We start from the raw sequence: 23273 nt of genomic DNA on the forward strand, positions 1-23273 counted from the left end.
TCAGTTGAATGTACAGTAGTGTGCTGGGCTTGCACAACTCATGCGATGCATCTGTGACTCATATCTACGTTAGACTCATGCAGCGACAGAATGCTTTAACAGGGCATGGCTTAACTAGGAACATGGGAGGAGGGTTGAAGCTGTCTGTTTTTACTCTCCTTCTATTTTTAACCATCTCTGTTTATGCTTTCAGTGAGTGGTGACACATCAGAGAAGAGGGAAGCTGTGGTTTTGGTGAGTTTTCTTCAGTATTTTGCATCATGGCAAAATGGACATTAAAAGAAGGAATCATCTAATGAATGACCCTCTAAAACCTGATTAGGGTGCATTCACTGTTGAGCCAACATGGATATTTTAGGGGAAATGTATTTCACTGATGCAGAGGACCGGGTGTTAAAAGTGCTACTGGTTAGAGACACTTTCAAAAATCCTTAGTGTCCAACTATCTTACCATCACATTAAACTAGACTATAAAGTATGTTGCCATTCATACTGTACCATTCTATTTTGTCTTTTAATTGAAGTTATTCCAAAATCCTACTGCCTTTACACGTTTCCGCATCCTACATGTCTGAAGTTGTTTCTCACCCACACAGAGGAAATGACAAAGACAGAGACAGATAATGACGCTGTGCACACACCAGTAATATTAGATCATTGGCAGCACTACCGTGTTTGGCAGTCTTTGACTTCTCTCTGCCTGGTGGACCAGTGTCTTTGGACGGAATGAAGATTGTTTTTGTTCTCCTCACCTGCCTGCTCTCAGGTATTGCTACTACACCTGCTATTGTGTTTGACTTGTGGTCTCAAATTGTGTTCTTCTGAAATATAAACTTCAGGCATTTATCCGTTTAGAGTTCAACAGGAATGTTCTGTAAGAATTAGCAACTGATGACCAGGGCATGCTTATTAATATACACTACTGAGATTAAAAAAACACATTCTTGAGTGTGTTAAATTTTGGCATAAAAAGGTTCACATTTATCAAATGACACTCTAGGAGTGCACGGAGAAGGAGAAGGAGAAGAAGAAGAAGAAGACGAAGACGAAGATGAAGACAAAGATGAAGACACAGACGGTAACACTTCCACTGCTCCCCCTACCCCACCTCCCCCCAAGATTCTAAATACATTGTATGCACCATACTGTATGTAAGGGATGATGGACGACACGCTGTTCAACTAGACAAAGTTAATACACGTTCTAGATAGTAAAAAAAGTGTATTAACTTTGTCTATTTGAACGGGTGTGAAGTCCATTATGGTTGGTTCTTTTTCTTCCCCATGTGGTTCACTTTGGATTCCAATTCATGAGGAGTTCTTTGATCCTTTGACTCTGTGTTTAAGATGCATTTATCACCTGCGGTACCTTCTGCTGTTCTGCTCTCACTGTGTGATGTTCTTCTGCAGGTTCTTCTGTGGTTCTCTCTGTCTTCCTGACCCTGGTGGTGGTGGCGCTGTGTGGAATCGCTCTCTTCTTTTGGGCAAAGTACAGGCAGAGCAGGGGCAGAGGTGAGAAAATATTCCTTCTCTCTCTCTCTCTCTCTCTCTCTCTCTCTCTCTCTCTCTCATTTTCTTTATCTCAGTTGCTCTCTTGTGCTCTTCCTCTCTCTTTCTGATCTACATACCTCATAAGCAAGTCCACAACAAAACGCTCATGTGGCTTCACTGAGTGATTTTTTTTTTAATTATAGTAAAGCTACAGCTTTGCATACATTCTATACAGCTAGATCTGAACCTCACCCTTAGCTGAAGTGACTCTTCCTTTGTATGAGTTTGCTACCTCTCATGAAGGACATTGTAACAATTAATATAGACATTCATACAATGTACTAAGTACATAATTTTCTTTTATTTTGTATGTGTTAGACCACATTGATACTACATAGATAGCCGTATAGCACAATATAGCACAAGGCTTAATCTCTCAATATTATTTTGTGTAAAAGCAATATTTGAATGTTTGATCTCTCTCTCTCTTCTCTCTCTCTTTGTGCGTGCGTGTGTGTGTGTGTGTGTTTGTGAGATTAGACCTGTCCTCAAATCATATGGACACTGCTCAAGGCCGCATTATAGCAGTAAGTAAAATTAATAGTCATTGATTACATACACCAACAACAACCCATCACGCACAGTAATTACCCTGTTCATATCAATGGATTTTTAACATTGATGATATTTTCCCTGTATAGCTTGTAATAGCAAGTAATATTTTGCGAAATACAGAGGTAATTATGTTTGTGAACACTCTCACATCCTATAACACTAACTCCTTTTATCAGACAGCTCATGTGTATGAAGAGATTCAGGACACCAGCTTCTCAACATCTGGACCCAATACTGTCTACGCCCTGGCTCAACTACCCACAAACCCCTCCAGTGACCCAACCTACTCGACTGTCCAATTACCCACAAGCCCTGGAGGTGACCCTACATACTCAACAGTGTAGTTACCTGCAGATCCCTCTGAAGACCCTGGCTTTGCCTCTGTTACATTCCAGAAGAATCCATCCCCAAGTGACCATGAACTCTCCTGTGATTATGTGACTGTGAGCTGTGTCGCCCATACGTACATATAATAAATAAGAACTTCCTGCTAAATGTTCCAGCTTATTGCAACTATTTTCCCCTCACAAACCCCTCTGAAAACTGCAGTCACTCTTAGGACAGTGAAACAAACAGCCATCCTCAATAATGAGAGGAGGATGCCACTGATCCTCAATAATGAGAGGAGGATGCCACTGTGAGCAGAACATGTGGTGGGATGGCACTGCCTTTTGGGACTGGGATTCTCCTGTGATGTATGTTAAGACATGATGTGTACAATTGAGATGAAGTTGAGTTGTGTCAACAGTTGTGTCTTGTGCTAACTTCATTAAAAGTTTCTAATGCCTTATAGGAATGTGTGTTGTAGCTGTTCTTCAGTGAGTAAATGAGTAAAAACATAAATAATAGATTAGATGTGGCCTACTGGTTAGGGTTTCGGACTTCTAACCGGAGGGTTGCCGGTTTGAACCCCTACCAGTAGGCACGGCTGAAGTGCCCTTGACCAAGGCACCTACTGTAACCCCTCACTGCTCCCCGAGCGCCACTGTTGTTGCAGGCAGCTCACTGCCGGGATTAGTGTGTGCTTCACCTCACTGTGTGTACACTGTGTGCTGATTCACTAATTCACAGATTGGGATAAATGCAGAGACCAAATTTCCTTCACGGGAGTGTATATACTTATACTGGAGCCAGAGCCGTATACAGAGAGAGTTTGGCCAACTAAGAAATTGAATGGTCTAAGCTATCCTGTTATGCTATTGGTTCTGAGGTGGTCACGTCATTCATGGACGCCATGTTAGATACCAACATTCATCAGATCCCCATTGACAGAGCCTTTTACATATTGACAAATGAGGAAAATAACATGTATATGCCAGTTAATGGTGAAAATAAGTGATTTATTACAACATAGCATATTCGCCCCATAGAGTTACGCTGTGGAGTCATTTGAAATCTGACAATTGTAACACACTGAATGGATTAATATGGTGTTACTGGTCACTTTTTATGTATTCAAAATGTATTATTCCAATTAAAAATGTGTCATATTTCAAATACAGCTTTACTGCAACTCTGATATGCCAGTCTGTTTAGTGTGTTGTAAGAGGTCAGAATCGCGTCACTCTATACGTTTATGGTGAAGGGGTGGAATTTCTCTCTCTCTATCTCTCTATCTCTCTGTCTCAGTCAAAGAGGAACGACAAAAAAAATGCCTCTTGCCATCTCTAAAACATTTGTAACTCAAACCACACAGTCAAACTTCAAGTATTGGCCATTCCAAATGAAATAATTAAGCGTGTGTCTGATTAGTGTAGTGTAGTGTGTGTGTGTAATTTATTTTTAATTGTCATAACCAACACATCATCAATGTTGATTCTTTCAGTTCAGTTCATCTTTAATTTAATATTGTCAGGTGGGTGGTAGGGGCCTTACGGTATAGCTCATCACCTCATCTCATATAAATATAATACATCCGGGGATGACTTCCATTCTCTTTCTTGTAAACAGAGACGGAGGCACTCATTTCCTCTTCTACAGAACTATGATATTACATATTGTTACAGGTTGTTACAAAGTACTTCATTATGTAGATACACTGGAACAAGCACCATGTAAAATAAAGAAGCTAAAATCAACAGAAAATCAACCTGCACTTACAGGAACTCAATGTCTACGTTCCAGACGATGAAGATGGAGTCGACTCTTCTGCTCTTTGGCCTGTCCCTGGGTATTGGTTAGACTTTTAATTTAACACAGACTCTATATTGGGACTTACACAAGTCATTAATAATAAGTTGCTGGACTCTGACTAAATATGTTAGCAGAGTGACACATTGGAAGTCGTCCGTCATGCCATTACATGCAACACTATAAGAGTAACCATTTCTGACAAATATGTTTAACTCTTAATGAGAAATGGTCAAGATGTCTCAGGTGAAGTAAAATTGAATAAGCCAAACACACACAACTAGTGTTCAATTCTATCTATCTTTAATTAATTCACTTCGGCCTGACTCTGCCCACTTTGTGCATGACTTCACTCTGGCCACAGAGCACATGCACTGTCGGCAAAATATGCTGTCAAACTCACACCGTAGTGTGTTTCTCAAAGTTGATGGCACGTGGATGTCGGTCTCATAGTTGTTTCTTGGCAGGTGGTTGTTGGGGTTTTGCTGTGGAAGGATATGCAGGAAGTTCCATCATCATCAAGTGTAAATATGACAAGAAACACAGAGACCAAAACAAATACTTTTGCAAAGATGATGCCATTGGGGGTAAATATCTCTGTGATACTCAGATATCAACAGAGGGCAATAAAGGGTGGCAGAGTAAAGGCAGATTCTCTCTGTATGACAATACGGACGGCGGATTCCTAAAGGTGATCATGAGAGAGCTGAAACAGAGCGATGAGGGGAAGTACTGGTGTGGAGTGAGCCTACCCATCGACATAGATGAATGCACAGCATTCAGTGTGAAAATGAAAGAAGGTGAATGCTTTTCTTTTACTTTTGAATATGCATATTGTGTCAAGTTGCCTGTTAATTAGACACACTAAACACTTTTAGACCTCTGACTCATTCACTCCTTTTTACCATACCAGGAAAAGAGGAAGTCTATAAAGTGTCAGGGTATGTTGGACATGACATCACCATCAAATGCAAGTATGAAGATACTGATAAACACAAGAGCAAGTACCTGTGTAAGAACACAGCTGTAGAGTGTGAGGATAGAATCAGAACAGACAGAAAGGACCAATGGGAGAGCAGAGACAGGTTCTCTCTCTATGACGACACCACTGGAGGGTTCTTCATGATCAACATTACCAAGCTCACCGAAGAGGATTATGGGACATACTGGTGTGTTGTGGATGAACCGTTCTCTGCCAACTCTAACGTGAGTGTTGACCAGTTCAAGACAATACAGCTGGATGTGCACACTGGTATGTATGATTCAGTACTTCATTTCACAGAGCTCAGTTCTGTTGGGGTTTTTTTTTTCATTGGGGGAAAGTATCCATGGAGGAAATTATTAGGGAATTAGATGAGGATTGCTCCTATTATCACTGTCAGTGATTGATATGGGGTGAAGTCACGGGAATGTATTGAATTCATTTAATTGATTCAAAGCTGATGAAATTAACTTCAGAGAGAAGAGTGTTTGGTAACACTTTACTTTAGGTTTCTACATAAGAGTGACTTGACACTGTCATAACCCTAACACTAACCCTAACTTGCCATGACAAAAACCGACACGTGACAGAAGCGAGTGACAGAAGCGTGAGGTCATAAACGTTTGTATAATGTATACGTGTTTATAGTTATAGTTAAACGGTGTTTATAATGTTTATGACACGTTCATGACAGTGTTATGTAGATACTACCACCTCCATAATATGATATCAGCCCATCATATATTTTAGCAAGATAATGCTTTCTCAATTCTAGCATTCAGCATTTTTACAAAGTCAAACACTGACAACACATTTGTCATAGTCAAACACTGCATAGGGTATATCAGAGGTGTTTCGTCACCAGTATCTGGGTTATTTCTTTTTTTGTTTTACCAAAATGGCCTCTCTCTTTTGGGAAGGCTATGGGGTGAAGTTTGGGACTCTTAACACCCTTACATTAAACTGCATAATATTTTTTTCTCTGTTCAGTTGAATATTTTGACTATCTTTGAGTATGTAACATGTTCTTTTTGTTTGTTTGACTGTGGTTCCAGTGTATTCTTGTGCAGTTATATCTTAATTAATCATCATTTCATCAATCTTCCTCTGTGGCACTGATGAGGTTCTTCTGTGATAACTTTTGTGACCCTACAGTATACGTTCTCTTAGGTTCTCCTGTGGTTCTCCCCGTATCTATGAAAATAGTGGTGTTGGGGCTTGGAATTGTGTTTTTCATTTGTGTCACGTGCAGGAAGAGAAGGGGTAGAGGTGGGGAAATATTTCTCTCTTTCTCATCTTGTCTTCTCTCTTTCTCCTCTCTCCTTCTATAATTCACTGTCTTTCTCTTTATCACATTTATCATCCATCTCTTGGGTTCATGCTCTGTGTCCTGTCTTTCTCTATCCTCTGAAAACAGGAAGTTAGTGTATCTCACTTAGGCAAGTCCACAACAACAAATCTGTAAAATTATGTTAATGAGTCAGAGAGCATTCTTTATTCAACAATTTATTCTTTATTCTTTATTCTTTATTTCAACAACACCACACTGATGTCCTGTGTCCATGGCTGCTTCTCTGCGGTTTATTTTATTGTACTCCATTTGCGTAGACCGTAGTTTGGATCATTGTAGTGCCGCTGTGTTTGTAGAGGATGAGTGTTTGGTTCATCGAGTGAGTTACGGCTCGGTGAGTTGTCGGGAACACCCACTGCCATGCTTTGACGGAACGTAACTGTGTGTAGGAGCCGATCACATTTCCTTTTCTCTATTTTGCCCACTTGTATATTTTTCCTCCATAAAGGCCGTTTAATCTTTTGTTGATGTTGTTGTTCATTTCGCTTGTTTCAGTATTTGTCTCTGTCTCTTTCCTTCTGTTTGTGTGCATAGTGTGTGTGCATGTGTGTGTGTGTGTGTGTGTGTGTGTGTGTGTGTGTGTTTGATTTGAGCCGTCCTTCAACCATAGCGGCACTGTTCAAGACAACGACAGAGCGGTATGTAAACCTGAGTGTCTGAGGTAAAATGTGTCCATCTTGCAAAAAAAAAGGATCTATGACTATGGATCTGTCACAAAGCTTACGTGTGTGACAAACGCATTAAATATACTGTAATTTAGACTGTTCATATCAATACACCATTAATATTGATGATATTGTTATGTCCTCATCCTTCATTGTCACAGAGAGCTCCTACAGATGGGGTGTATGAAGAGATTCAGGACACCAGCATCTCAGCATCTGGACCCAACACTGTCTACGCCCTGGCTCAACTACCCACAAACCCCTCCAGTGACCCGACCTACTCGACTGTCTAATTACCCACAAGCCCTGGTGGTGACCCTTCATACTCAACAGTGCAGTTACCTGCAGATCCCTCTGAAGACCCTGGCTATGCCTCTGGCACTTTCCAGAAGATTCCATCCTCAGAGACGTCATAGTCAATAAAGAGGAGCCCTCCTGTGATTGGGCAATTGTGAATGGCCCCTCCCATACTTAGATGTATTTCAATTCCTGTAATGTGTATAGGCCAGTGTTTTAAAAGTGAACTAAACAAATGTCCTAAACAATTAAATGAAAAAAACTTTGCACAAAATATTTCAGTTTATTCCCATTATTCCTCTTCCTTTTCAACCTCTCTGCTGATGATTAAAAACATGTTGTCTCTCTGAGGACTCTATCTAATGACAACGAACACAGTGACAAAATGTCATCTTCATAAAGAAGGTAGTTATTACCATTAAGGGCCAGTTTCACCAGAGCAATTTGGGGTGAGGTGTCTTACTCAAGGGCAGAATGGTGGCAGTCAGGACTTGAACCCACAACTTGTCTGGCTCCTGCATACTAGTCCAGTGCCTATACTGCGTACTAGTCCAGTGCCTCTACTGCATACTAGTCCAGTGCCTCTACTGCATACTAGTCCAGTGCCTCTACTGCCGCCCAACAGTTCTCCATAATACAAAATATGATGACTAAAAAATATTATGATGATTATAAAATATGATGGGTAGAATACAGAGAGAGTTATGATGATGGGTAGAATACAGAGATATTTTGAATGAAGTAACAGCGTCTCACTACTCAGCTTGACATTGGGCAGCTGTCAAAACAGCACTTTATTTTTTTTTCCTCAGACGTTGAACTTTTTCCATCTTAAAAAAGTCCTGAGCTGCATAAAAAAACACTTTGTAAAATAGATGCTGGCAGCTTAAAAGAAGATGTAAAAATGTGAACACAGCCTTATAGGATTCATGCATGAGTCTAATGTTGTATTGTAGGTTAGATTTATATCTATAGTTAATGAAATGTAAAAATATGCTTTGTAATTTGAATTAAAGATGTGTATAATTTTGTTTATCAGCATTTGTAGAACTTACTGTATAAAGAAGTTAACTGGATTGACCATCATATGAATATATCATTGTTTGTCATACAACTCCTACAGACTTTCCCCTCAAGGTGGCGGCAAAGATGGCAACATCTGTAAAGGTACTGGCTTGATGAAATTCATTCTGGACTCTCTATTCGACCACATAAAGACCTCGGGATACTTCGGTTTGGCTTTAGGGACCCTCTACTCACTACCACGTAAGTGTTATGTTGTTTGGAACTGTAGAAGAGGTACAAAAATAGCGTTTTGTAGCGGCGCAATTGAAATGCCCCGCTCACTTCCAGGCTATGAGTTGTGACTGAAAACGGTACAATCGAACTTTCTCAAAACACATCCGAATGACATAATTTTGATGTCAACTCAACGTATGTACCCCCAATCATCCGGAAACGATCTAAAGTGCATTTTACTCCGGATAATTCCTTTAAGGAAGGGTTCCATGAGTTACCGAACATTTCTCAGGGCAGAGGTTTGGGGTCAGCATATCTAATCTGTTGACTGATTGACTGATAATGGAAGGAGTCTCTTGCTTTCAGATGTTTTTTCCAGGTAGTGTACAAGTGAAGGGATAGACGAAATCGGCTTATAGAAGGAAGTATTTTGTAGTATTTTGAAAATACAAAAATACAGTATTGTTTTTAAAAAAAATGTTAAGGTGGGTATTTGGTATTTTATTTAGAAATACATTTTTTATGTATTTGTGCCCATCCATGCACACACACACACACACACACACACACACACACACATATACACACACACACACACACACACACACGCACACACACACACACACACACACACACACACACACACACACACACACACACACACACATATACACACACACACACACACACACACACACACACACACACACACGCACACACACACACACACCACCTCGATCTGCCCACTTCAGCTAGCTCACGCGTGTTTCTCTGGATCTGTGACGTTGTCACACTTACAGAGGATGTGGCTGACCCATTTGTCTCTGTGTGTGTGTGTGTGTGTGTCTTCAATACAATATTGCGTAAGCCAAAATTTCCATTCCAATTTGGTTTTCTTCCCCATCCACAAAAGATGGTGAAATAGTGATGTTTGCAGTTTGATTAAATTTGAGCCGTTTTTCAAATCCACACCCTTTATGCTATAATATGGCATGATCTCACTTTCATCTGGTATTTCATCTAATCAGCCAATCAATATCATTATCATATTTTATTTTATTTTATTTCATTTCTTTTCTTTTAGCATTTGCGTGTGTTACTACCACATGAGTCAGGCATGCTCAAACACAAACCGTTACGGCAAACATCATAATGTTATATTTCAGGCAACAGGAAGACGGTGTCCATATTGGGCAATTTTAACTAAAAACCAACAAATCATTGTTTTTTTGTTATTCATTTGAAATATACAAATATAATATGTGCTGGGCTTGCACAACTCATGCGATGCAGCTGTGACTGACATCTATGTTAGACTCACGCAGCGACAGAATGATTTACGTAACAGGACATGACTTGACTTGGAACATGGGAGGAGGGTTGAAGATCTCTGCTTTTACTCTCCTTTTATCTTTAACCATCTCTCTTTATGCTTTCAGTGAGTGGTGACGCATGAGAGAAGAGGGAAGCTGTGGTTTTGGGGAGTTTTCTTCAGTATTTTGGGTTATGGACACCAAAAGAAGAGACCAAGTTAAGTGCAAAGGTCCAGTGCTATTGGTTAGAGAGACTTCCATAAATCCACAGTGTCCAAATATCTGAACATCACATTAAACTAGAATATAGATAAAGTATGTTGCCGTCTTGATAATACCATTCTATTTCAACTTTTAACTGACTATCCTACTGCCTTTACACGTTTTCTGCCGCCTACATGTCTTGAGTAGTTTCTCACGCACACAGAGGAAATTACAAAACCAAAAAGACAGATAATAACTCTTGGCACACACCAGTAGATCATTGGCAGGTTTGGCAGTCTTTGACTTCTCTCTGCCTGGTGGACCAGTGTCTTAACTCAGTGGACGGAATGAAGATTGTTTTTGTTCTCCTCACCTGCCTGCTCTCAGGTATTGCTACTACACCTGCTATTGTGTTTGACTTGTGGTCTCAAATTGTGTTCTGCTGAAATATAAACTTCAGGCATTTATCCGTTTAGAGTGTTTTCCTCGCCTGCCTACTCTCAGGTACTGCTACTACACTTTAGTGTTCAACAGTATTACGTTCTACAGCATATAGCTATAGAGAAGAAATGTGATCCAGAAGTAATGCAGTACTACAGTAAGATGCATGTGTCTGTGTGTGATAATAATGTGGATCTGCTGTGATTAAAGCTACCTTCTTATTAATCTTTCAACCCAGACAGTTACCCAGTGATGGGCAAGCTACTTAGAAATTGTAGTGAGCTAAGTTACCAGTTACTGTATTAAATGAAGCTTAGCTACACAAAAGCTTCCTCAATACAAAATGTAGCAAGCTAAGTCAAGTCATATCCATTTCACAAAAGTACTTCACTACATCAGAAGCTACTTTGTATTTTACAAAAAATGAACATAAACCAATAAAGTGAACCAGCTTCATGCAAAGTCTATTTGAATGACCTAGCCAACTTAACTCAGTAACAGCTACAGAAAAAAAGGCTCCACGCAATAGTGAAAGGCAGGTAGGGCCTACTGAGAGAGTGTGTATAAAAAATTAGATTTGGGCATTTCTTAGGTTTGCAGGATGAATGGCAAGCTAACTTTTTGCTTTAACTCAAGCTCTGAAGTCTAACTCTAACTATATTGGAAGTGCTATAGCAAAGGCATACACAAATTAACAATGTGCGAAGTGCGTGCTTGCATGTTTGCATCTTCATTGTTGGGTGGATTTTCACCTGTAAACACTTCACCTCTTGATCATCACAGTTTCATTCCACTTGGCTGACATGTTGGTGCTCCATTTAAAAATACAATTACCCAGTCAGTTTATCTTCACCATGTGACAGCCTATTATACAGACATTGCTCAATAAAACCACACAGAAGATAACCACCAACATCTTTACAAGCACAATTCCGTTGCTTCATCTCTGGCATGGAAAATTAGTTTGTTGTTCAATTTTATACAGAATTTAGCCTAAATGATTCATGTATGGGCGGCTAGAAGGAAGCTCTACTGTGAGCTCCACATATGCTCTGGAAAATGTAACTTCTGTAAAAGCTACATCGTTAAAAAAAACAGCTAAGCTATTGAAAAGTTATCTGCTTCAGAAAATAACTTAGCTACCACCAAGCTACTGAGAAATGTAGTTTCTCACTGCAGTTACCGTGTCATTGACTGTTAATTAGGCTACCTCAAAATAGAATCTTGTAGTCACAATAAGCAATGGATCCTGAGACATTTTCCTGTTTCTATATTCTGTTCATATAAGCTAATGTATCTGTGGATGTAGCCTGCACAATGCAAAGAAATAAACGATAGACTATGGTGCATTTCAATACTCATAGAAATTAACATTGCAAGATACTTATCTCTTCTATGATCCCAGAAAGATTTTCTAAGGTTAACTAACTAACTTCACAGTGTAGCAAAACTTCAGCAATTTAAGGATAGTTTACTTGATTTACAGTTTTTTTCAACTGCTTACACACTAAATCTTTTCTTGTCACACAATTTTCTAAACATGTCTTCCAAACATCATAACCCCACACCAAATCTGCAAATATAGTACCCACAAGGCAACACAGATTCATCCACTCTTAGGCCAGAGACAAGAGTTAAGTTAACATAATTTATTGATACATACAACACAGATTCAACCATAAAAACAATGCATCAGGTTACAGGAGACGCCTGGGTCAGATCTACTGGATGGTTAATGATGGCAACCACACTGTTACGCCGTAGCTTAACCTGTGACCCGTAATCAAAGGGAGTGGAGCAGGGCAGGGGGCTTACCACAGCGAGCAGGATTTCCAAAAAGGGGAAAAAGGAGGGACCCAGAAGACACGCACCACACGTGAAGGATAATGACACTGCAATTACACTGCAATTCAGAATAGGCACCCGTTGTACACAGCAGAGAAAAGTGAAGGGGGAACTCCGCCACCTGAAGGTTGGCCTGCCGCCTGTGGGAAACCCACCACACCTGTCCGGAAGAGGGAGAGCGAGAGAGAGAGAGGAGGAACAGAGACACAAGAGTTGGTAAAAGGCTTGACAGTAATTATATGGCGATCATTCATTCACCAATAGCCTATTTATCAAACTAGGCTAACAAGGCTACTTATCTCAGGCAGGGGCAGGGGAGGCAGTCAGGCTGTCCACCAGGGCCCAGAGGTTGATCCTGACAGTGAAGCTGCCCTGGTCACAGTAATTTAGGTTACAGTATGCATACACAAACACACAATCACAATCACACACACACACACACACACACACACACACACACACACACACCTCAAAGATACCAATAGGCCAACAGTTAGAAAAGCATGCGAGTCAAGCATGAACCGCAGAACTTGGTTCACCCAAAGGGACTGGCGTGGCATGTGAAACTATCAGCCATAGGTCCTCTTCCCTGGGAGGATCGCTAGCGGGTAAGGGTGAGGCTGTCGGGGGTGGAGCCAGCGGCGGCTGGGCCGCAACGGTGGGGGTGACTTGGGCCTTTAACATATCACGGTGAACATTCCTTGCCTTCTGCAAGTCATTGACCGGGGCAATCGTGTACACCATTCCCTGCCCCAAAGGTGCTTTTAGCACCTGATAAATTACCGTACTCTAAAGGTCCTGGATCTTATGTCGACCTCTAGCACTGTGGTTCCGAAGGTAGACTAACTGGCCCACCTGTAGAGGTGCCTCACGAACCCTTTGGTCATACCGGTCTTTGCGACGATTAGCCGCGGCTAGCAAGTGCTCTTGTGCCCCGTTAAAAGCCAACCGAAGCCGTCTCTGGTGCTCCACCACCCAGTCCTGCACCGTTCCTGGCACTGGGTCCTGGACCCTTCCCAAGAGAAAATCTATAGGGAGTGTGGGTTCCCGGCCAAACATTAGGTAGAAAGGGGATTCTCCCGTGGTTTGGTGAGGGGTGGTGTTGTAACAATAAACCACCTGCGGGAGGCAGCAAGTCCAATCTCGCTTCCTTGTTACTGGCAAGGTGCGTAAAAGGTTATGTAGGGTCCTATTAAAGCGCTCGCACTGCCCATTACCGGCTGGGTGATATGGGGTAGTGCGAGACTTCACCACACCATACAGGGAGCAGAGCTGCTGGATCAGGTTACTTTCAAAGCACCTACCCTGATCAGAGTGGATACGGCTCGGAACACCAAAGCGGTAAAACCATTCATTCAGGAGCACTCGAGCAACCGTTGTAGCTCGCTGGTCCTGTGTAGGGATAGCCACGGTGTATTTACTAAACACGTCGGTCAGAACCAGCACATTTTCTACCCCATTCTGGGCCGGCTCCAACAAAGTGAAATCGATGGCCACAATCTCATTAGGCCTAGATGCCAACAGGTGGCCCATAAAGCTGTGGGGGACCTGTCCAGAGTCTTTTGCAACTTGGCACCGATCACATTCTCGACACCACTGCTTGACATCTGAGAACAGACCGGGCCAATAACAGCGGCGGCGTACGAGTTCAGCTGTGCGTTCAGCACCTTGGTGGCCATGGTCCTGATGCAGCAATTTCAAAGTGTCTGGTCTGAGGACTGCTGGGAGAAGGATCTGTACGTTTTCCTCACCCCCATCTGAACGGAAAACCCGACGATGTAATACCCCCTCGTATTCTACTAAACGATCCCAGTAACCAAAAAGTCCGTGGTAGCACCGGCTAATCACATTCATGCCGAGGACCCCAGGGACAGCAGGTGGGCCTCCCGGAGGATCTTTCACTACCAGGACACCACAGCGAGGCATTGCCTTGCCACACAGGACCACATCCAACTCCAAGTAGCCAATGTAAGGGATAGCCAGGCCATTTGCAGCCTTAAGCTGAAGCCAGTGACATGACAGAAGCCGCTCCTGACCCCATGGTTCAAACTGCCGTAAGAAGAAGTCCTCAGTTACCGTGGATACCATGGATCCAGTATCCAAGAGACAAGAAACAGTGACTCCCCCAATCAAGACATTGATGCTTGGACAAGAGGACATAAGCCTAGATATCTCCCTACCCTGTGAGCCAGTAGGTACCCCAACTGAGCCGTGACTCGGCAGCTCAGTGGGCTTCAGTTTCCCGACTGATGGGAGGAGTGGGATGCTCTTAATAGGTTGGAAGGCGGACCAGAGGTGGAACTAGCTCGAGGGCGAGAGGGGACTCGTTCCCCATCACGTTCCCTAGCAAAATGGCCTGGCTGCTGGCACCGTCGACATATCAAAGGTCCTGGGTGTGGGGGCCTGCTAAGCAAGGGAGGGTTCTGCAGGGAGGCCACAGTCTGAGTGAGCTGATTAAGCTGCTCCTGCTGTTGCTTCAATAGCTCTTTCAACTCCCCCAACTCGCCACTAGGTGGGGGTACTGGAGAGGCTGAGCGAGGGTGACCCTGTACACCATACTGGATGCCATAGGCCGCTGGGAGCGAGAAACTACGTGCCCTAGCACCACCCGGAAACCCCTCTTGTTCCCATCTAATAGCTTTCCTACGAACGTCCAGCAGAGTAGCCAATGGCTGACGACGAATTAACTGCTTCAGTTCTCTACGAAGAGCACTGTCCAAGACATGCTCCACGAACTGGTCTCGAAGGAGAACATCAGCATTAGGCACACCACTAGGGGCACGCTGCTTGACCTGTTCCATCAAAGCCAACAGGGCCAGGGAAAACTCCTGCAATGTCTCCCCTTCCTGTTGCTGCCTAGAGAAAAAGGCTTGCTGAAGGGTGACATAGGACTGACTACAGCCATACAACTCCTTTAGGATGTCTAAGATCTTAACAGGGTCTACTCGCTCTGCACTAGAGCGATACTTGATCTCTTCCTTCGCCTCTCCTTCTAGATGATCAAAAATAAAGAAGGCCTGATCAACCGACGACAGATGTCTAGCGCGCATGCAAGCCTGCACCTCCTCTATCCACTCCGTGACATCAATGTCCGTCTTCCCATTGAACATGGGACATTTTCGATCGCGAGGAATGACTACTAGCCGCTCAGTGACAGCAGGGGGCATAGGTGCGGGCCCGGGCGTGGGTGCTGGGCCAGGATCAGGAGCAGGCCGTTCTTGACGAAGGCGCTCGTTATCTGCTTTTAGTTGTGCAATTAAGTCTTGCATCTGTTGCATTTCTTCCTCCATGCTAACTAGGAGAACAGTACTATTATAGACGAACGATGCCACTTACACAAAATAGGCCTTACCCCAAAGAAGTTCTGTGGCCCCTGAAACTGAGGCTGCTGTTCTGTTGCTGCCACAAATAACTAAGACTCACCGCAGAGTTTCAACGTTACCTGGGTGAGAATAGAAACAAGATTACGGCAAACCAAACCATATATCAGCAAAAAAATTATAAATGAAAGAACTCAAGTCTCTGCCTTTAGGGAGTGAAATCCTGCCGACTACGCCAAATGTGACGTGGCAAGGAAATTTGGAGTCGACTACGCCACCTAGGGGGTTACACCCTAGGACCAGTTACACTATATTCCCTATAGTACCCACAAGGCAACACAGATTCGTCCACTCTTAGGCCAGAGACAAGAGTTAAGTTAAGATAATTTATTGATACATACAACACAGATTCAACCATAAAAACAATGCATCAGGTTACATTAGGAACGCTTACTGTAGAACTGTTTGTTTCTGCAGTTGAAAGGGTCTATAGGCCTATGAATACATACTGTACACGAACCCCCCCCCACACACACACACACACACACACACACACCAAATCAGATTTTTCAAAACTCCATGTACATCTGGTGGTCACTGTATTCTTTTTTGCTTTTTTTCTTGTTTGCTGTAAAATACTGTATTCGCAACAGCAAATTATTTGGGAAAAATCACTATTTTTGGTTTCAATATTGCTTGCATTTTTACTGTGTATTTCAACTTATCTTTGTTGATACCATAACTTTCACTCTTGTATGGAAATACATATAGAAAGCATAAGACAGAAGAGCTTTAGGTTTTGAGCAACAGTGTGTACATGATGTATCCAAAATGTCATATTATGACAAAATTGTTTGTAATGTGAGGCGAATGTTTGCTTTAAAGATGTGTTTTTGACATTTTTAATGTTGTGTGTCATTTTGCTGGAGATTTGAGGCATTTTGCATTTTGTGTGAGCAGTTGTGGGTTTTGTGTGTAGAGTTTTGAAAAATAGACACAGAGTTTTGAAAACGTGTGTAAACAATTGTAAAAAACTGTAATGACTAACTTATGAGAGGGAAAAACACATGTTCTATGCCATCATTTGGCAGGTGGGAGTTGGGGATTAAACTTGACAGAGTATGCAGGCCGATCCATCGTTATCAAGTGTAACTCCACAAGTGCACCTGTGAATGAAGAAAAATATTTCTGCAAGGAAGCACAAAACTTGTCCTGTGATGAGCAAATCAGGAGCAATGTGTCAGAAAAGTGGTGGCAAAGCAAAGGACGATTCCTTCTGTATGACCAACCTGCCAAAGGCTTCTTTAAAGTATCCATCAGAAACTTAACCAAGAGTGACAGCGGCAAATACTGGTGTGGAGTTGGTGGCAGTGGAGTGAATGGTGGACAGATTGAAGGCACTGATGTATATTTGGACGTAACGGAGGGTGAGTAAAGGGATTGATGTTTTACTCTATGTGATTGTTGTTTGTGTTGTTGTTGTCTTACATGTCCCTCCCCTGATAAGCAGATGATAATATTGTAATCAGGTCTGTCTCTCTGTCCATTTATGTGTGTGTGTGTGTGTGTGTGTGTGTGTGCGTGTGTGTCTTTCTGGTCACATAAACTACTGGTCTGATTTACTTCAAATGTGTATAAATAGTATAGGGTCACCATACCTTGGTACTTTTACATGATTATTAGGATCTGGAGTCAATTTTATTACTTTTTCCACTTTCTTCTATGTTGCAAGATTGTAGGTTTTGCTTGATTGAACATTGTTCAAGAGTTGTTAATAGTTGCATTATTTTATTGTTGTTTTTAGTTTATATAGAGTTTGAGTTTTTCTTTTTTGAGAGAAATTCATATACATTTTATACATAGTTGATAGTGTTTTGTTTAATTTACAGGTAAAACAGAATCCAGGAAACCTTCTGTGTATGAGGGATATACAGGAGAAAACATCTCTATTATGTGCCCTTATGACCTGGGGAAGTACAGAGATGACATGAAATACATTTGTAAAAATGAAGCAGTTGCATGTACGGATAGAGTAAGAACAGGGAAAAAAGATCAATGGTTCAATCCTGGAAAAGAATCCAGAGGTAAAAATAGGTTCTATCTCTATGACAACACCACTGGAGGATTCCTCATGGTGAACATCACCAACCTCACTACAGAGGATGCTGGGACATATTGGTGTGGTGTCCACGTCTCTTTTCAGCAGAACTCTCCTCTCTCAGTGGACATCCTCACTGAAGTAATACTCAACGTGAAGAATGGTAGTATTTAGAGTGTGTGATTTTATATTGATAAATGCGTACAGTGTTTGCAACATTATTTTATTATCTTGAGTGATGTTCAATTAGTTACCAGCAAAGTAAGCTATTACATTAAAATATTTCTGCAACTTAAAGTCAGATATAAGGAATTTGAATAATTTTATATTTTTTGTAGGTTCTCATAAAGACGATTCAAAAGTTACTTCACTTGGTAAGTATGGTGTTTACTGTATGTTAATGTGTGTTAGTGAGAGTGTGCTTTTTAGTGTGTGTGTGTGTGTGTGTGTGTGTGTGTGTGTGTGTGTGTGTGTGTAATTATATGTGTCATCCCAGTCTGTGCATCTCTGGCCGTGGTGGCGCTGATGTTTGGAGTCACACTCTTCATTTGTTGGCAACGCAGAAGGAACAACAGAAAAGGTGGGGGTCAATGCCCATGTCACTGTTGATATATAAAATAAGAGATTTGGGAAAGTATTGTCATTATGTTGTTGTGCGTTGTGAGAAGACCACTTATATATATATATATATTGATATATTGGGGGGCTTTTATGCCTTTATTGCGAATAGGATAGTGGAGAATGACAGGAAGCGAGTGGGAGCGTATGGTGCCAGCGTACGGTGCAGGTGCCCCAGCCAGTTGTGTCACTTTTAATATAAAATTGAACTTGTATGTGCTTAATCTCTCTCTCTCTCTCTCTCTCTCTCTCTCTCTTTCACAGGTCTTGTAACAGATTCTAACCTAGAAAAACACAACAACCCTGATGTAAGAGAAAACAACATTAAGAAGTTATTGAGTGCTTTGATTTTCCAGACAAGCTAAAATAGATTGCATGGTACAAAAATGCAGTGTTGAATCGTGAAACATTACCTTGTAGTATTTAAAGATATTTTTGCCTGTTGTTAATGCTTCACCTTGACAACAAAAGCATTTTCATTGTGTATGGGGGGAGGACCTGCATAGTATACATTTAAAAGTCTATTTGCTTGTTTCTGTTTCTCTCTCTCTTTTCCTCTCTCTCTCTCAGTCCGGCCACAGAGATTGTGAGTATGAGGAGATACAGGAACCCACCCACCCTCTCAACAGGGCTGGAACCGAAGACAACGCTGTTTATGCCAACGCTCAATTACCCACAAACCTCTCTGACAACCACACGTACTCTACTATTCACTTACGCACAATGCAGTCTGATGATGCAACATACTCCACTGCTCGATTACCCACTATGCACTCTGATAATGCAACATATTCTATGGCTCAATTACCCAATATGCACTCTGATAATGCAACATATTCTCTGGCTCAATTACCCAAAATGCAATCTGGTGAATCCACATACTCAACTCTTCAATTGCCCAACAACCCTGGTGGTGACTCCACTGTTACCTTACCCAGAAACCCCACAGACTGCATCACATATAGCACTGTTCAATTACCCATAACACGTTCTGCCTGACACCACTGATATTATGCGTGAATCCATTTCACTGAGCTGGATGTACTGATTCTAGGAACAAATGACAAACAGTGATTTCAATTTTGACATTTAAAAAAAAAAAAAATATATATATATATATATATATTACTCACAATTGTGTCTAAGAACCATCATATCTGAGTCAGAAATAATAACTTTAGTTGTTCAAATACTCAACTTTGCACATGTTAATGATGTTATAAGGCATGTAAAGTGGTCATTGGATATACACTGTCTAGAAACACCTGATCGCTGATGAACAGTTCTCCTGACAGATATTAGACAACCAGTCAGCCACCCTTTTTAGAAATGCCCCTCTGAATAGGAAGTGTCTTTAAGTGTTTTACTACAATTTATAGTGACAACTTTATTTTGAATTCTTTATGTTTTTCCTCTCTGAGCCTTGTGTATCATACTTTGTGTATAATTTTCTGTCTATAATATTTTGTGTAAACACTGTTTGTTAACACATTAATAAATATGTGTGTAACCAGCCAAGCCGTTATGCTCATTTTTCAAGCCAATCATGGAATAAGGGGTTACTCCAAAAATTAGAACACATGGCAAATTGTTTTTCCCTTAGTCACCAGCAGAATGCACAATCAAGGAGGAAGGATGGAGTAGGAAGGCATGCAAGCCAAGGAAAGAGAAGTGAATGGTGCCGTTCTACCACTGGGGACAGAAGTCAAACAAAAATGAAAGAGTGCTCACTCTGATATTGTGAACAGGACATGTGTGTGGCAGAGCCGCAGAGACATTCTACTCACATATCATCTCAATCTCTTACAGGAACAGTCAGTGTAGTTGAGAGGATGGAGAAAAAAGGGGGGGTTACTTGTTCTACTTAGTTAGACAGAGATTTTACCTCAGTGACCTTACAAACATACTTGAGTCACAAAGTGCCTCCTCATTTCCATCTGTGAATTATATCAAAGTCCTTTTAGGCAAGTCCCTCCACTCAGCGGCCATATTGCAACGCTTTTTGGGCACTCATCGGGCATCCTATTCGGCAGAAATGCACTTGCGAAAGGCTTCGCGACACCAATATTGCTCTAGCGGCGAGTTCACAACACATGATTGGCACAATGTCTTCACAACACATATGATTGGCTCAACACATGTCGACGTTTTGGCGAGGAAGGGGTGGGATATGTGTAGACAACGGCCATATTGGCGTTACAAACTAACCCCATGCATTTCTATGGAGGATTTTTTGAGTGCTGTGTCTCCTCATTAGAAAGTCTCTGATTAGGGACTGTTCGTTATTTATAAACGGGGCCACCGGAGGAAAATAGGGGAGGGTCATGTCTTTTTATTCTTTGTTGAGGGGAGGGTCACCTAACTTTTTTTTTGTCTAGGAGGGGGGGTCACCCATCTTTTGTATTAATGAAAACAGCAAAAAATCAAAGTGGCTTGTTTGATTGTTGATTTCTGTCGCCATATAATGTTCTCTTTCGTTCCATAGCTCTGTCAACATTGAATAATGAAAATAAGGGAGATTTCCCGGGTTTCTCACGCAAAATACGGAAAATGTCAACATTCGTCCCCATTAACGTTGGAAGGGTTGGAGCAACAAAGTAGCCTACTTTATTCACGCCTAACAGCCTATATCCATTTGGTCAACTTTATCCAGCCCTAAAAAAGCTAAATTTAACTTAGGTTTAGTTTACCGTGTAGCCTAACTTTAAACAGTGTGCATGCTTAACATAAAGCATACTTGTGCTTCATTCATCCACACATCCAGCTCCTATAATGTTTTGACAAGCATTTCTACCAATTGACCTTGTTCCTGCCCATCTCTAGCTTTGCTGTCTCCATCCTTTCTGTTTTTGTTGTTTGCAAAAAATATATATAGTAGGCTAGGCCCTATTGGTAACCAGCAACAAGTGCAATTTGTTAATCGCTGTCATTCTCTCTCCTGCCAACAAAAATGTGTTACGTTCCAAGTAGCAGTGCGTAATTCTGCTTCATAAAGTTGAACAAATACATTGGTCATATAAATAGCCAGTTTATGGTCTACAGTGTAGAGTTGGTAAGTTATGGTAGGCCAACTTGGAGTGAATATACAGGGGGAATTATTTGTCTACTCGTAGCTGAGTAGCCTGGCAGGTGCGCACGTAGACATAGCCTACGAACACTGCAAGCGCCAATGAATCGTGCTCTCACGACAACCACGTCGTTAACTTAAATAGGCCTAGGTTAACATCACTCTGAGTTCGCATTCAAGCAAGCAAAACGATGATTTGAATACATCTGTTTCACTGGAAGGGCAAGGGGTAACAACAGGACAACACAGAGACAGGCCAGAATGCAGGACTAATGTTATGAGAGTATTACAGTATATGGGATATTCTACGGGAAAATATTAAAACGGCAAGACAGCGGGGAAAAGTTAAAATGATAAACCCGGAAAAAGTTGGCATGTTAGGTATTTTTCGGTCCCTGTGATTATTTGTGAAATTGTGCAAACAGCCTTTTCAAGTCATTTGAGAAGGAAGGAGTGTAGCAAGCTCCGGAATTGACGCTCGTCTGAGAAATTGAGTTTTGGATAATGTTCAGCTTCGGCAGCTTTACAATGACTGAGGAAGCCTAGAGACGAGTCCATAGCAACAAGTTCATGTGTTGAATTTGTTATTACCCAGTGTGCTTTGTTGAATGGTCTCAATGTTTTATTGTTTTATTTCATCTGAATACTTACTAGAGGAGTAACTTAGGCCTATTTCAAGTAGGCTAATGCAGTTGCAGGACGTGTGCATTTAGTTTCCATGCTTATTGTGTTTCCACAACAATGTTAGTGAGTAAATCTACTGAAATGGCCACCATCTTGGTGAAGTGTTATGTGTAAGATCAGAAAGCAGAGGTTGATTTTAAAACGGTAGCTTAAGTCGATGTGTTTTCATAGCGCTTAAAAGCATGGGCAGAAGGTATCAATAATTGGTTACATGCTGCTATTCCGACATGCCGCTACTTAGACATCGGCGTCTAATTGTCGAAGTGGCGGCATTAACATTAATTTTCAGGCGTCCCACTACTGCGACATTTTTTTTTTCATTGTCGGAGTAGCGGCACTTGACCTTTTTCCAAACGTCCTGCCATTCCGACACGAGGTCATTAACAGTGCCATAGCCAGGATTTTTCAACGGAGTGGACTTTTGCGAAGTAGGCCTAGGGTGGGCCTTTATTTTTTTTATTCCGATATGGGCAGTATAGCCTAGGCCTACAGTAATCGTCCCAACTTTAAACAACACACGATTTCATCACAGCTCAGACGATTCATGGCAAAAAAACAATAAAAGGCTACATTGATAAATTACAGAGAGTTACATTTGAAATGTCGGGTAGTCTAAATTATAGCCTGCATTATAGCGTGCATCTCAGAGGAAGAGATTTTGGAGAGAGAGAGAAGATTTAACCTAGGTGATGATTATTTGTGTCTGGTGGTAATTAGACTTGAGTATAGATACCTACGAATTGTTTTGAATAAAAAAAGATAAGACAACAAATGAAATGTGACCCTGCAAGGCGAAACCAGTCGTTTTGGTAAAATTTACAAAATTAAGTTATTGTACTCACACGAACGGCCATAAACTAAACTTTCCAATAATATGCATATCGAGGGTATTGCAAATAGTATTGGGTATTGGA

General features: G+C 41.5%; 1 protein-coding gene and 1 long non-coding RNA gene across 2 annotated transcripts; both read left to right on the forward strand.

The window, feature by feature from the left end:
- The first annotated feature begins 1414 nt into the window (after window positions 1–1414).
- LOC143124716 (uncharacterized) lies at window positions 1415–2878 on the forward strand. The gene is made up of 3 exons (XR_012987078.1): window positions 1415–1511; window positions 2031–2077; window positions 2282–2878. It is a non-coding gene; the product is annotated as an uncharacterized LOC143124716 (long non-coding RNA).
- A 7696-nt stretch (window positions 2879–10574) lies between these two features.
- On the forward strand, window positions 10575–18164 carry LOC143118224 (polymeric immunoglobulin receptor-like). Its single transcript, XM_076279329.1, has 3 exons — window positions 10575–10673; window positions 16984–17319; window positions 17782–18164. Exons 1-3 carry the CDS (start codon window positions 10634–10636, stop codon window positions 18162–18164), a joined length of 759 nt encoding a protein of 252 aa, XP_076135444.1. The 5' UTR covers window positions 10575–10633.
- Window positions 18165–23273: the final 5109 nt, after the last annotated feature.

This window comes from Alosa pseudoharengus, unplaced genomic scaffold (genome assembly GCF_046254945.1).
Source record: "Alosa pseudoharengus isolate Yale_2024_CS ecotype anadromous, Long Island Sound unplaced genomic scaffold, YU_APseudo_1.1 YU_APseudo_1.1_scf_1, whole genome shotgun sequence".
NCBI classification, from domain to species: Eukaryota; Metazoa; Chordata; class Actinopteri; order Clupeiformes; family Clupeidae; genus Alosa; species Alosa pseudoharengus.